General features: G+C 39.7%; 1 protein-coding gene across 5 annotated transcripts in view; it reads right to left on the bottom strand.

The window, feature by feature from the left end:
* The window catches only part of EYA1 (EYA transcriptional coactivator and phosphatase 1), an 82,870-nt gene that overhangs the window by 52,359 nt on the left and 14,483 nt on the right, over positions 1 to 16,028 (bottom strand). For 2 of the 5 annotated variants that reach the window (XM_009070180.1, XM_009070182.1), the window contains exons 3-7: positions 15,326 to 15,395; positions 14,806 to 14,951; positions 10,333 to 10,455; positions 3,831 to 3,913; positions 3,225 to 3,411 (exon numbers count right to left, since the gene is read on the bottom strand). In XM_009070180.1, the coding sequence (XP_009068428.1) occupies positions 3,225 to 3,411; positions 3,831 to 3,913; positions 10,333 to 10,455; positions 14,806 to 14,951; positions 15,326 to 15,395 (609 nt within the window). Of the gene's footprint in view, positions 1 to 559; positions 572 to 3,224; positions 3,412 to 3,830; positions 3,914 to 10,332; positions 10,495 to 14,805; positions 14,952 to 15,325; positions 15,396 to 16,028 lie in introns of all 5 variants that reach the window. The other 3 variants (XM_009070184.1, XM_009070183.1, XM_009070181.1) reach the window with 3 other exon arrangements.

Genomic DNA, 16,028 nt, shown 5'->3' with positions numbered 1-16,028 from the left:
AAGCACACATTGAAAATTTAAAGCGCCATACTGAGAATAATTGCTTTACTTAATGATCATGATTCTGATTACGCCACCAACAAAAATACAGCATTCTGTTCACAAGAAAATACCACGAACTTGCATGTTTGATTTACAGATACAGGGACTATAAACCTCTGTGCAATCAAAGGGTTTTGTCCTGACTGTTTACAAGAAATTCTTCAAATACACATAGGGAAGAGAAAGAAGAAATACTGAGCATGGAAAATCTCAGGTTCTTCTGTAAGAATCTCTGGATGTCCTGGATTGCATGGCAAAAAACTTGCATATTTAACTAGGAACTGAGCGAAACCATAAAAGGATTATTTTATATTTGGACGAGGAATTATACATATTTCAAGTGAAATAATCTGAGCTTTCTGAATCTGCAAAAAACTCTACTAAAAATGTCACAAGAGCACATAATTACTTTCTCTCTTCTCACATGTTTCTTACCAGACTCTTCTGTTTCACTTACTGGCCCAAATTCATAGGAACCACCTATGTCTGTCAAATTATTCTGGTGCCTCTGTAAAGCCTGAAGGCTGTTCTTTGCTTGTCCTGGCATAGTCAATAACCACACAGATTACATGGGGTTTTTAAATATAGAAGATGTCTAGGGATAGACAGCTGCAATTCAGCGGCTGGAGCCCATCCTACTAAATGTGATGGCTCTGCACTGCTTCCCACCATTCCTCATATGAAGCGTTCCAATTGTGGTAGAGAATCAGCAGCCTAACCTGACCAGATGTGGCAAAACAGCCAACAGAAATTTGACTAACTGTAAATTAGATTAGTTGGCTCTTTGTTCTATATTTCTGACCGAACTGTGAATTTCCTTCTGTCTAACATACCTTTCGCTTGTCTCCACTCCATGAGAACTTCCTTCTGCCATGCTGATCCCTCTTTCCTTTGATCTCAGCCTTGCTTTGTCTTCTGAGCATACTGTGTATGAGCTCAACTGAGGCTTTGCGATAAGGCAAAAACCAGTGTAAAACCATTTACACGGTCCAAGGGGAAATGGCAAGCATAGCACTGGATTAACTGACTGGTCCTTGCTTCCCTTCTATCAAGGTTGAAGGTTTGTAAGGCAGCAAAAGGCCCTCACCTAATTTTTCCTGAGGAACCCAAAGTTGGTATGTCAGTCACTTTAAAATGCTGTCATACCAGTGGAGAGGCTTTGGCACCTCAGGACTAAGACTAGTTAAAATGAACTCTAAGTAGAGGTATTCATCTTTCTCCACTCAATAGAGAAGGAGCCTGAATGGGTTTGATCCTAACTTAAATGCCTAATTGGATAAATAGAGAAATCTGGGTCTAGTCCTATACCTTCTGCTGACTGCAGCTGTGTTGATGCAGAACAGAAAGATGGCTTTCATTGGCTCCTCCTAATAGAGAGTGGCCCACAACAGGCACTTTCCTAAACATGCCCTGCCTGTGGTACAGACAAGCAGTCTGTGATTACCCCATAGCTACATTAAGGGCTGTTATAAACCATTAAAAGGAACTCTTTCAGAATTGTTCAATCAGTAACATTAATGTCTCGAGAAAAGAGACAGTAGTCCCAGCAATGCCAGAGGTGGTGTGCACATGTCTAAACCCCTAAGGAAGGGCTAAGCACCCATGGATGTACAGCTTGCAATACATGAAAGCAGAAACTAGAAGAGGGATTAGGTGCAGGATGCATCCTTGAGAAAGCCCACCAAATTCTTTCCAATTTTTAGACAAAACTTTTATAACAAGAGCATGGAAGATTTGAGGGAGAAAAAAAAAGACTTCTTAAAAAGGAATTGACAGAAAGGTTCTGTTCAGACTCCTAGAACATGGAAAACTATTAAATGGGAAGACAGCCTTTAAGCCACTAAGTTTGAGCTTGGGAAAAATATATCTTCTCTCTTCATAAATGTGTTTACTATTGCTATTAGAAAGTATCAATGACTTTAAAAAAACTTGGACATGCAAAGATTTAAAAAACCCTCAAGACCCAGATGATACAATGATTCAATTTCATAATCTTGATAAAAGCTAAAACTTCGACACACTTGGGTTTCGGGGTAAGAGAAACCTAACTGCTTCCAATTTAAAAGGAAAGGTGTGATAATTTTGCAGACACCAATTCTATCTATATATTCTAAAAGCTGCAGACTCCAATATGCACTCATATATTTAGAAAAACATTGTGCACACATATGACCTTGTGTATATAAACACACACACCAGCTGCATTTTCATCCCCACTTACTTTCAGCAAATGTCTCAAAAGAGACAACACTGCATACATTTTCTTCAGGTACACACTCATGCAGAAAAGCAATAGAGGCCTAGCAAATTATATTAAAATCTCGCATTGCACATGGAAGATCAATCCCATCAAGTACTTCAAGGAAACTAAACACAAAGTCCCCCAACAAAAGTCCAAAACAAAATCACCTGATAAAATTGTCAAACCATAGTAGCTTCTTACTACAGTACTGAGATACATATCTGCAACCTTCAACTTTCTCTCCGACAGATTCCAAACTTCTGCCATCTACCAACTACTGACATGCTGCTACAAATTTATTTTTTTTAATAATGGGAAAAGTATTTTTCACCCCTCATTTCCAAAAAAAACAGTCGGAGCAGTTTGGCATAAATGTTCAAAAAAATATCACAGCTAGTAAAGGACTGCCAAATTCCAGCAGGAAAGGTAAAACGACTGGTAAAAAGGACAAGCCACTGAAAATCTTTTCTTAAAATGGAAACACTTGTGCAATTTTAACTCCCCATTACAAGCATTGTTATGTCCTCTGAAAGTGAAAAACACAAAAGCCCTCTTTCAAGTGGACAGTGGTCTGAAGGCTTCTTGATTTCAGTTTTACTTAGGAAAAATCAAAGGAGTTTATCTTAATGAAGACAGAGCTTAAAGGCATCAGGTCCTAATTTAGCGTAAAGACTTGCCATACCCTGCAATTTTTAACACAAGCACTTTACAAATAAATACAAATAACTAATATTTAGCACAAACTTTAAAACTTTTACCGATCATGTTATTTCTTAGTCAATTTTCTATTAGAATCTGTACAAGATGTGCCACAGGCTCAGGATTAAGAAATAATTAAAAAAATATCAACAACTACACACGCACACAAAAAAATCCAATTCAATCCCCTTTCAACTTACAAAAACGTGCCTCATAGGGACCATAAAATCCATGTAATTACCTGCTGCAGGATCTGTAACCGCTTGACTGGTGATGCCAGATGGTGGTTCTTGAAGCTGGTATGTTGCATTTGTAGAGGGTGTTGTAGGGCTGGTGTTGCTGTTTGTCATGTAATGTGAAGGATATGGTGAGCTATTATAATACTGTGCATATTGGCCCTGGCCAAAACTGGGATAAGAGGGATATTCCTGCAAGACAAAAAAGCAACTGAATAGTCCATCAAAGTTTTGCTACTTTATAGTATAAATTCCAAAATATAACTACAAACACATGTCAGATTTCAGCACGTATGCTTCCAGGACTGGATGCTGTAGGACCTAAAACTGCAAGGCAGTAAAATGAAATCTAAATTACACATAATTTAGTAGGTCTTCTCATACAAGCAGTTTATTAGACACACTGCCGAAGATGTGTGAATAAGAACATTAGGCTCAGACAATTAGTTCTAGCATTGTAAGATGACAAATTAAAAAAAAATTTATAAACTTTAGTTTTAACTTGAAAGGATGTTAATTTCTTTCCATAAGCTATTTAAGGGCTACATTTTTTCAGTGGATGAGAATTCTAAGTTTGCCAAAGTTTGCTAAACTCCTATTTACAAATTTACCTGCTGTGAACTATTAAATCCAGTAGAATTTGTGAGTGAATTATTTCCTGTATATATTCCTGATGATGTTGTAAAACTGCTGCCTGAAATGAAATGCAAAATTACATGAATTACAAAAACCAAGTATTGGAAAATAACTTCCATCACACAATTATATCATAAGGTTATGGCATATTTGTGATATTTCCCATATGTTGACCAATTTGGCTCTATAACATGCTAATATATGGAAAGTGATAATTCATAGTTCTTACACTCTGTGTTTCATTATTGCAACAACAATATAACAAAAAAACCCTTGAAATTTAGACAGGAATTTTGGAGCCACCTCAGCCTAACTGAATATTAGGCTATCCCACCCCTCTAAATAATACCCAGCATTGTGGAAGTAATGAGGGTTGCTTTACTTTTTTTCTTGAACAATAATGGCAAGCCTTGTCCCAAGAGACACCATCTCCCCTCACGAAAGCCTAGTGGCTCTGTTTCTCCTCCCACCTTTGCAAACTGTGCCCTCTCCCCCTCCCTGAGCCTCAGCCCCTCGCAGGAACAGCAAAAGCCATAACTCCCTGTTCCAAACGGCTCAGGCCGACCGCGAAGCCATTAGGATTCACTAATCAATCATAGACAGCCTTGGGCTGCAAACCATTCTCTTTTTTGATAGAGTCTACCAGGCATGACGCAAGAGAAAAAATGTACCTCTCTGAGAAGGGAGACCCAAGATTGAATTTAGCCTAGAGACTGAATTACTGCCTTCACCTCCCTCCTCCTGCTTTCAGGAGCCACCAAAAATAGACAGATGGGGCTCTTGTTTAATACTCAACCTGAGAAGCTGTTCCACACTAAAAGGGCAGCAACCCCCTTTCAGCTGTTTTGCCTTCGCTGGTTATAAGCTGGGAGTGACACAGCCACCAGCTGAGACATATGGATGCACAGGGTGAAGCTACATAAGCCACCACAAAGTCTGTAATGAGGCAATCTATTGAACTCATCCAGCAGGAGAGCAGGAGCCAGCACAGGTTATTAAAGTGTGCAGGTTGTTTACAGCTTCCCTTACCTCTGAAACCTGACTTAGCGCAAAGACCTGGCCAGCTAAAGCTTGCAGGTGAGCAAAGGAGACAAGGGCAGATGAAAATCAACAGGGAGCCACGTACACAGATGCACCAATCCTCTGATATACCCAACACAACTCAATTAACAACCGATGCCAGAGGTTACTCATTGGGAATAGCAACATTTCTTGCAACTCCAAAGAGCACAAAATGCAGGCAAAGGTTACATACTTAGTTGAAACCCTGAAGGACACTAGTGAGCTATTTATTTTTTTAAACAAAAAAACACCCCAAACCCAATAGGTATTGTAGCTGTGAAAATTCAGGAGAAATATTTAAATGCTTTGATTGCAAAAGTTACTAAAAGCACATACAAGTTAAATCTCAAAGAAGGAGATGTGAAGTCCAACAGCAGTGGGAGTAAAACATGAAGCTTAAAATTAATGTGTGATAATGACTGCAAACATTTCTCTTGAATCTTCTATTTGTGCAAAAGCCCTGTGGTTGTTGATAGATGCTACTAATCCTGTGAACTAAAATCAGATTACTTCAGCAGAAGAGTTGACATCCAAGTTTAGCAGATAGTACAGATAAACAGTACTAATGAGAAAAACATGTTGTTTTAAATTTAATTTAAAATTGGAAAACAGATGGGTATTTTATTATAACAAGCCCCAGAGCCAAAACACAGCTGAAAAATATTTTAAATTGCAAAACTTTGAAATGATATTTTATTTCTAATAGTGCTTTGGCTGGAAGAATGTAAGTCACTGTGTCTCTTTTTATTTCTGTAGTTATTTTTGAGTGATGCGGTAATACATTCAAACACAGGTTTTAGAGGTGCATGGTTTGAACCACTCCAAAAAAGATATAAAAGGCCTCTCATAAGAAGAAAAAGAAATCCCAAAGACTTTTTTTTTGAGGAATACATTATCTTTCCACATAAAGTTCAGCAAATAATTTGCAAGAGCAAATGAGAAAAGTAATTGCATGCCAGCCAGCATCACTCTCTCTCAGACAGACACACACATACTAACATGCAGATCTCTCTTTCATCTCATGGTCAGCACTGGCTCCTATGGAGGAGGGGTAGGGGTCTCCTAGACCGTAACAAACATGAAGCAGGTTTCTCAGAAGCAGCTCCACAGGCCACCCAGAACTACGAGCCTAAAGTGGTTTTTAAAATACTCCAATTTTGCCATTTGCTTTTAAATATTCTGTCATAACATGGCGTAGATCTGCTGTCCTGCCTTAGCTGAACAAACACAAAACCAAGAATCCCTACAAAACACACAAGATTTACTGCCTTAAGTTGGGCAGCTACATGGCTTTAAAATGTGATAAAAGCTGTAAATTTCAGGTCAAAGGTCTATTTTGCAAAGAGCTCTGACCCACATTAAAGCTGGGAATCCCAGTCAGCGTCGGAAGGCAGCCAGACCCTGCTGGGACTAGGGCGCGGGGCTTGCCCTTGCGCTGCCGCCATGAGGTGTGCGACACAGTCCTCTCCTGAGTATTTGCCACAGGAGTCCATTTGCTTTCTTAGCTCAGTCTCCTTGCCACGGGCTATATCTATCATCAGGGTACAATGTATGTGGCAGAAGTTTAGTGCAGCTCTCCTGGGAAAGCCTAAGACGGCCAGATGGGCTATTTAAACTCAAGGTTTCTTCCATTTGCTTACAGTGTTTAAAAATCCTTGGCAAAACCCCCCTTGTTGTCCTAGTAACTGCTTAGCCATCCAGCACAATATTTTTATACTGTATAATAATAACCGAATACCTTAACGTTTACTCTTTTATGGTTGAATCCCCAAACCAATTGGATAGTTATTCTCAGTCATTGCAGTCTTGGTAGCTAAAATAATGCTGATGCTCACCACAGGTCTAGCACCCTTCCAGTGGTAGGATACGCAGGTGCAGGGTATAAGTCACACTTTTATTACAATCAAGGGATAGTCAGTTGCAAATGGAGCTCTTTTCTCGCCATTTCCCCAAGCCCTTCTCCACTCCATTTATCCTTGCTAAGCAATCCTTATAACTCTGCCAATATAGGAACAACGGCCCATTCCCACAGCCATTAGTCATGTAAGTGGTCTTTCAACATCTATGAAGCAACTTATATGAAAAACAGCTTAAGGAACACACTCGTTAAAGTAAGGGTGGGGAGGAGTGGGCAAACAGAGTGGCAGAACCACCTAGGTTCTCTTCTCACCCTCTCCCCTATGCAGCCCCCATTAAAAGAATGATAAATTTGTAACAAACAAAAATCCAATTACTAGAACAACCTTAGCAAGGAGTTACAGGCAGCAATTCTCCTCATAATTTTCAAAAGTTGGCAGTCTCTCCCTCTGCTATTGTTCAGTGACTAATCACGCTGTAATTTTAGTAGGGTCAGGAAAAGCACTGGGTTTAATTGGCTGCACACGCAGTGCAAGGCAGTGCCTCTACACTGCAGGGAGACATTCAGTACAGGGAGAGGAACCAGAATTAACTCCAAAGCTTTCAAGCGCGAGGTAACCCCAGTCAGGGAACACGAGCACGACAACTGCAAGGCCTCTAGGAAATCCCCTTTACCGCAGGCAAGAATGCCAGCAGGGTCCCAAGCACACTGTCATGTAACGCTTGGTTGTGAAGTAGGTTGTGGGATCCATTATCTCCATTTAGCAGCTCAGCAGCTGCACGCAGGAGATGAAGAACAGCTATTGCAGACTATGACAGGGCTGAGGCTGCAGCCTGCCCATATAATGCTAGAGGGGAAAGGGAGAATAAACTCATTTTCCTCTCTGGAGGTTTCTGCACAAACAACTGAACAGCAGCAGTACTAACTCTGTCTTCTGCCATGAGAATCAATTTTGTCCTTAAATAATCGTTAAAACTATGATTAGGTTTTCCTTCCCAAATTAAATGAGGAAAGGGAAACAAATGTTCCTATTTACTTTTAACAGTTGTTAAATCAAAAGAAAGCATTAAGCCAATTTAAAGTTGTTTCAAATACAAAAGTCGGCCTAATGAAAACATTAAAAAGACATATATTCTCATGTATAGTATAGACATATAGTGTCAAACATTTAACTGCAAGAAAGACCCGTTGAGCAGTGTGATCCTTTTCTATTTAGCAACTCCACCAATATTTTCATTTGAAATATTCTCCTAATTTCCATTCTTATGGTCTCTAAAGTTTCTGTAGGAGACTAGTCCTTCCCCCACCCACACACCATGCTGTTCATGAGCACAACAGAAAGGACATACACACTACAGGGACATTCCAGCTCTGACCGGTGGCTCTTCTGCCCAAGTCAGACTGTCAGAGGTCTGCAAATTTCCACAGGTGGGCAGCTCTCGGCCTAAATGTGGCACAGCTGGATCAGAACCAAGGCTCTGACCCCCTCCTCCCTCAGCCCTGCAGACAACACCATCATGAAAGCAATGCCTCTGACCCTCTTCTTGTTAGAGCTTCACAACTGGGTTAACACATTTCTTTTTGCAGAACATTTTCAGATCCTTGCCTTTCAATGTCTACAGCTGAAATGCTTCCATCTCTTGACGACTAACCTTACCAATTCTGGCCTTATACGCATTTTGCATATTGCAGAAAACAGAGCAACACCCTTTATGGCAGACCTCTATGCAGTCCATTGACCGAGTCCTAGCTTTGCTCTACTAATGCCAGCATTCGCTTACTCTTAAAATTTTCCAACAATCACTCTCTGACATTATCCCACGCTGCTTCCCCTTTCCTCCTCCATTGAATGAGTTTCCCATAGATATCTGCAAAACTACTTCACTGTCCTGCCCAAAATCCCTTTTTATTGACATCCCTCTGTTCTGTATCTTACAAAAACCACCTTTACAGCTGTTAGATAACCCAAATGGGGTGCTGACTGTTTATTACACCGAAACAGTGTCATCATCATTGTTACATTAGGACCTCTTAGCCTGTGTGCTTTATTTTAGCCTCCTACTTCTATGGGGACTATATTTTTATTTGGCTGTATAAGTTAGCACAACAGGAATCCAGTATATGGCTGTGGCATGAAGGCACTACTGCAATAAAAATTTTAGGCAACGCAGACAGGATTTCTCAATAACTCTATTTCTTAGCTACCATGAATTATCAGTTCCTTAAAAGCTGAAATATTGATCTAGAAGTTACTTGCAGCTGCTGCTGGCAAGCATTTTGAGCTCTCTTCTACAGAAAGGTAGGATTTTTTTTGCAGAAGGAAGGAAGGGGTGGGGGCATGTATGTGTTTGTTGTTTGGTTTTTGTGTGTAGAAGGCAAAGCCAAAAACCTGGTTATTTACTCCAGTGAGTAGATCATCACTATTCAGCACATAGCTGAAAATTTGCATGCTACTCTTGTCCTATTCCTCTTACTTGCCGGAGCACACAAAAAGTCAGCAATATTTCAGATGTCAGATGGTCACTTCTGCCCTACGGAGTTAATTCAAAAGGGGATTTTAAAAAAACAAAAGCGCAACAAAGCTCATCTCTCCTGTGTCTGAGCAAAGGACTGGATCAATATGCCCTTAAAGCTGCAGAACAAAGAAAAACCTCATTCACTTGGTTTCTGAAAGCACTTCTCCCTCAAGACATTTCATGGAGTGTTTACTTGGTGGTGCACAGTTTAAACTGAGCTTGATAATAAAAAAGGTGCTAAATTTTTTGAAAAATGTGGTCCAACTGCGAGTATTCACTTATTTCCACAATTCTAAAATTTACAACACACCTGATTTGAACTGTCAAATTCAGGGGTGAAAAGTCCCACAGAAGACACCCAAAATGAGCTATAACAGGTAAATAAAGATTTTTATAAAATACCCCCTAACGTGGTGAAAAATCAACAACCAGACATGCCCAGTGGCTTCTTGATACAGAAGGGGGAAAAGGAATTGGGGAACAAGGTAGAAAGAGATAAGAAAACTAAACAGGCAAATAAGGCTACAAAATATAATTGATAATAATAGCCCCCACACACAAAGACTTACAGCTTTTAAATAGACTTCAAAGAAACAGACTTCAATCATTACTTAGCTACCTCCACAGCTGCAGTAGGTATTTTTATCTTCTTCTCCCTCCTCAAACACACTCAGGTGTCAAATTATATTTGGCACTTCCTAAATTCATAATCCTGACACGTTTTCCAGGACTTGTTTTGTCTCATTCACTGTTTGCTAAACTACTGTTATTCAGAGATACATTTTTACTGTAATGACACCAGCACTCTTCACAATTTAAAATTTAATGAAACAAGGGATCTTCCAAACTGCTGAGGACTGGCCTGTTGCTGCTCTCAGCAAAGGCAATCATCATTTTAGCTCCAACTGTAATAACATCAGAGGTAAGTGCTCAAGAAAACATTCATTTTTATTCTAGAAACGCAAAGAAATAAGGAGGGGAAAAAAGTACCACCATAGCATTACCTATATCTAATTAATGGTAATATCTGTTTATACAGACCTTGCATCTGGTAGCTATATGGAGCCTGTCCAGGTTGAGGTGTGCTAAAGCTGGCACCGTAGCTTAGAAATCCTGTCTGTCCAGGTGACTGTGACTGTGCCAATCCACCTTCTGTCTTGATGCCTGCCCACAATGCACCTAAATCAGTTAGTGACAGCAAATCTATTTGTTCATATTCAAACAGGGAAACGGAAAATAAAATCACTTAATTAACAGCATTTGTAATGTATACCTACTATTGCCTGCATGAGAGAACAAATATCAAGAGCATGCACAAATGAACAGGGTAAGGGCACTCTAAAAGCACACGGAAAACTGAAGTTAACTAGGGAGAGGTTAAATTCAAAATTGCATTTGCAATAACTGCAAAAGACATTTATACATGAACAGGAAGTTGCATTATTCCTTTTTTCCTTTCCTGCCAGAGGCAAACTTTTCCATATATTCATGACATCACACAGAGATAGATTAGCAACTTTATATGATTTTAATGAAGCATAGCATAGCCAAGCTCTCCTGCCATCTACCCATTAACAACATAACTGAGATTTGCATTGTATAATATTCCTACATGAAAATTACACAGCTCCAAGGGCAATGGCTGTCTGAGGAATTAGAAGTGGATAAAGGGAACTAGCAGCATTAAGCATAATGATAATTTTTCTAAGCTAATTAAGCACTATAGGAGGTGTTCAGTCTTTTAACAAATAAACACCTAACAGACACGAACTACTGAAGCAATCTCCCAAACTGGGACAAACATAGCAGAGAGTCATTAATTTGCACTGACAGGGAAATCCATTACACATGACATTACTCTCTCATTTCTAAATTTAGTTATAAAAGAATCCAAAGTCCAATCAATGAATGACTTGTTGCCCAATTTCAGTGATTCTTCCTCCAATTTGTAAGGCAACAAAAGCAAGTAAACATCAGCAAGTGAAACCCTGAGGAAATGCACACAACTCAGTCTCTGTCGCTTAGTATTAATTATAAGATTGTCCCAACATGAACTGCCATTTAAAATAATTATAGCCAAAGCAATAGAATAGTGATACAATATTCTTACGTTTCACTGTGGCATTCAGTGATACCTCATTATTCAGAAACCACCAATATTTGAACTGAATTAACAAAGTGTGAATTAGTAACATTCCTTTGAAAATTACTGTTAATCTAAGTCTATTTCCTGGTTGAGTTTTTTTTAAGCAATATTCAACAAGACCTGAAGGTAGGAGAGGGCTGAGAACTTCGTCTGTTCACCAAACTTTGATATCTCCTTATATACAAATGACAGCATATTTTCTGCCATCTACATCATCATTTTTCAACTGCTGTCATTAATTAGCCTTAATTTCTTCTGCCAGACCTGCTAACTGACTGTGTTTGCTTGGTTTTCCCTGATGTTTACTTGCTGCTTCTGTTTCATGTTACAATTAAACAGTTCCAATGATGAATCTGACACCTCACTTCCAAGGGGAAACTCCTCATACAGATGTTTTGGTATCAACGATCCCTATTTGTTGTCTGTTTAATGACTTCTGAAATGCTGATTGAACATTGCTTAGAGAAAGTTTAACTAAATCAAGCACCAAATTTCTAGTCTAAATTTTCTTTAACAGACTGATTCAACTTTTCATCTCAGACCAAGTGGGAGGAGGCGATCAAAGGCAGTGGCAGGAGGATGCCACTGGGGTGAAGACAACTTGGCACTGACATGCCCTTTTGCAAACCTCCATGCTATGAAGAGCCTTTCATCTCCTGGGACTTACTCTTCCCACTTGCTCTGATCCAGAAGGCCTTCACTCATCAAATGTAGATGCACCCCTCTGCTTGCTCCCAAGTCTAATGTATTCAAGGAAGTGGGAAGGGACAGTGACAAAAATAAGGGGACCGCCAGGAACTGGAGAGCAAAAAAGTTGGTAAGCAAAGCCTTTGCTAGATGCTGGTGCCAGAGCAGGCAGGAGGAAGGAGCTTCAGGAAATTCTCCAGCCTCCTCAGGGGCTTTGCAGATGAAGCAGAGCCAGGAGCCCCTGGGCAGCAGCTGTCAATGGCATTCCCCTCCACCCCCCTTCCTGCCTGTATGGCTGCACCACTGTGGAGGTGGGGAAGTGGAAAAATGAAGAGGCTAGAGGTGCATTTAAGACAGCACCTTCCTAAACTCTGCCCTAGAGAGAAAACTTGAGGGAGGCTGATATGGGAATTCAAGAATACTACTTCCTCCAGTAAGACCCAGAGTAAAGAAATGAAAAGAAAGAGGCCCCCGCTCAATTCAGAGTTTTTCCTTTCACATACGCCATAACTACTCCCTTTTTACCTGCTAGAAGATCTCTGCCTGGATGAAAGAAAGGCAAGACAGAGGGTACATGCTGTGCAAGGTGCAGACCAAAGTGGAGAATTTTGGCTCTAAGCAAAGCTTCAGTTCTTGCCTGTTGCAAATGAGCATCCCAATGATCCCCACATAATTTAAGTTGAGAGCACAGATTATATGATGTGCCTTAAATATGCAAAAATATATATGGTTTAGGCCCCTTTTCAATATTACTCCTATAAAGTACATATGTGGGGAGCACCCAGGCACAAGGCATTGTCTGTAAAGAGCAAGATATGTAAAAATCCACTTGGCTCAGGAGCTAAGGGTTTCAGTGGGCAAAAGCAGCTCTGCAATGTAAAACATTAGGCAAAATTATCTGAAGTCCTAGGCATGGGGGATGGACTAGGCAAAAACCCAAAGCAAAACAAAAGAGCAGGCAGGCATGTTAACCCCCACAGGCAGTTGCCAACTAAAGCAACTCTCAATTACAGCTCCGACGACAGTGAGATAGCTAAACTCAAGTACTGAAATCAAGGCCTGGCTGAAGACAGTGGGAATTTTAGAGCTGACTTCAGTGAGGTCAGGATTTCATCCAGAGGAACCAAGTAAAAAACAAAAAAGTCACTGTTTGGGCTGCCCAAGCCCTGCAGCCAGCCAAGTATGAACATGAGGTGGCTGCAGAAGAAACAAGTCAAGAAAAGCACGGTGGGGAAAGGGGTCGCCTGTTATCACCCCACCTGATCCAGATGGACTCAGCAGACAAACTCTCATCAGCACAGAAGTGTGTGTGTGTGTGTGTGTGTGTGTGTGTGTGTGTGTGTGTGTGTGTAAGACTCTCCATCTCCAAAGTGTAAGTTTAAAATATGTGGATTAAAAGTGAAACATCCAATTCCTGTTTACTGCCATATATTTGGCAAAAAGTAACCAAGGCTGTAGCCACAAGAAGAATGCCTCCTTGGACCATTATTACTGATGATATATTAATGAAACACATTTTTTAAAGTAAGGGGAAATAATAATCTATTTCTTTTACCCGCTTTTATTTCACAATAATCTGCTGTAGGATATACTTGAAATCCAGTGGATTTCAACTTGCAGATCTCAGGATGAAAGATTCACCAGTTTTGCACTTAAAACTTTCAGTAATTTTAAAGGGAATTTGTATGGTGAGTTCTGCCCTTTTGGTATAAAACTTACATTATTTGAATGTAATTTTTTACAAAATATACTGCTCAAAGCATGTGGATTGTATATTTTTCAATATATTCCCCCAGAGGAATATAAGAGCTATTTTCTAATAATGCATCCTCGCTGCTGCACTGCTATGTGGTCTGCCAGCAGACAGTCTGGCAGCAAAATGGACTCACCCACAGCAGCTTGTTTTTAAATTAAATTTTTTTGGAAATATTTGCTACTTATTACTATCTCCTTCATCAGGCAGACAGAGCTTTAGTGGCAATTTACCTCAATTTTCACCTCCAGGGAGTTTTAAAACATTGGAAAGTGAAAGGTTTTTTTAGTGGGGGTCTTTTTGAATCAGTTTTTTGCCTTCTGAAAATCAGCACAGCTTCACAGACTTGTCTGGGTTCCGGTAATCTGTATCAGCTGAAATTCAGACCTTCACGTACCCATGTAACCTACTACACTGCTGGAGAGCAGAGCTCCTCAGCAAGTCCCCAGGGGCCATGCCTGTGTAATGGAAGAGCCTAGATCTCTTTTCCCATTTCAGTGCTGGTTTTTTGATATCACCACCAAAAAGCTAATGAACCTCTCCCCCTTGTCTGGGTTCCGGTAATCTGTATCAGCTGAAATTCAGACCTTCACGTACCCATGTAACCTACTACACTGCTGGAGAGCAGAGCTCCTCAGCAAGTCCCCAGGGGCCATGCCTGTGTAATGGAAGAGCCTAGATCTCTTTTCCCATTTCAGTGCTGGTTTTTTGATATCACCACCAAAAAGCTAATGAACCTCTCCCCCGATAATTTATGCTATGCTCTTTCATACATAAATTAGGCATCACACATTTTAATGTAGGGTTTCTTCCCCAAGAAAGCCTCTAGAGCACAGCTGTCCCACTAAGTACTACCACAAGGGTCACACAGTCTTGATCTAAAAACTATTTACCTCAGGAATAAAATAACACGGACGTGATTTCTTACCATATGATGGGATTCCATAGGGTTGGCCAGGCTGGGGGTAAGTGGCATAAGCTGTAGCCTGTTGCATTCCTGTTGCAAACTGTGTCTGCCCATACGCAGCCATCGTTTGTGAAGAGGGGGTAGGAAGAATATGGGGGTATGGTCTGCTATTGATTACAAATGACAGAAAATAGGACAGACACTGCATTAGACAGACATGTGTGTACTTATTTTTAGCCTTATTATAATCCTGCTACTTCATTAACACATGATCATAGGCTATGCTAGACCACAGAAACTGTAAGACAGAGACAAAACAACAATAAGAAATCAATAATAAAAGAATAAGTAAAATAAGAACTTTACAAATATTTTTCAAATACATTCTTAACATTTTTAAAAAAATATTTTTTTTCCCTAGAAGCTGCTGCGGTTTAAATTCTGGCTTAACAGATGGACGCAATTATTATTTTAAATGAGGTTAAAATATGCCTATTTCAGTTATTACTACTACTATTATTATTTTAAAAAGATATCATACTTGGAAGGGTAAATCTGTGGTGGGGAGAACTGGTGTGTTTGTCTTGGGCTGAAACCACTGCTTCCAATTGCTGCACCAAGGAGAAAAGAAAGCACACAGAAGTGTAAATACACACACCAAAGATAAATATTATTTTTCCTAATAGGATTTCAGAGTATTAACAAGATTTTAATTAAATTCAAATATAATTGATACTTCAGATAGAAAATAATATTTCATCAGGAACTATACAAGAATGCATAACATTAAAATCTTGATTGCAAATCTCAAATACTAAATTGCCCCTTTGTACAACTCCCGAGCAATAATTTATTCTTTGGTTGCACACAGACAACATTTTCAATGCAAACAACCTATTTCCTAATGGAAACATTTCCCGTCATATTTTCAAAGAATTGTTGATATCTCAAGTGCAACATTTTATTAACTTTTAGAATTTTTAAGACCTACATTTTATGAAGGAGCTTTATGCGTGCCTCGATTGAAAACATCTGGCCAGCTTCAGAGCACGTGCCTCTTTCTTTAAAAAAAATAAATTCCTAAATACAGACTAGGTATTGCCATATTACACTTCCTTCCATTTTCCTCCATCTTATCTGCTTTCTAAAATGCTTTCAGACCTTCAAATCAATCAGTGCTGCATAAAGATGTCCTATGTGCAGATGTTGTTAGGGAAACCCTTATGCTGAGGAGGCTACACAGT

Source organism: Acanthisitta chloris, unplaced genomic scaffold (assembly GCF_000695815.1).
Source record: "Acanthisitta chloris isolate BGI_N310 unplaced genomic scaffold, ASM69581v1 scaffold16902, whole genome shotgun sequence".
NCBI lineage: Eukaryota > Metazoa > Chordata > Aves > Passeriformes > Acanthisittidae > Acanthisitta > Acanthisitta chloris.
This window is presented reverse-complemented; position numbering and strand designations above follow the sequence as displayed.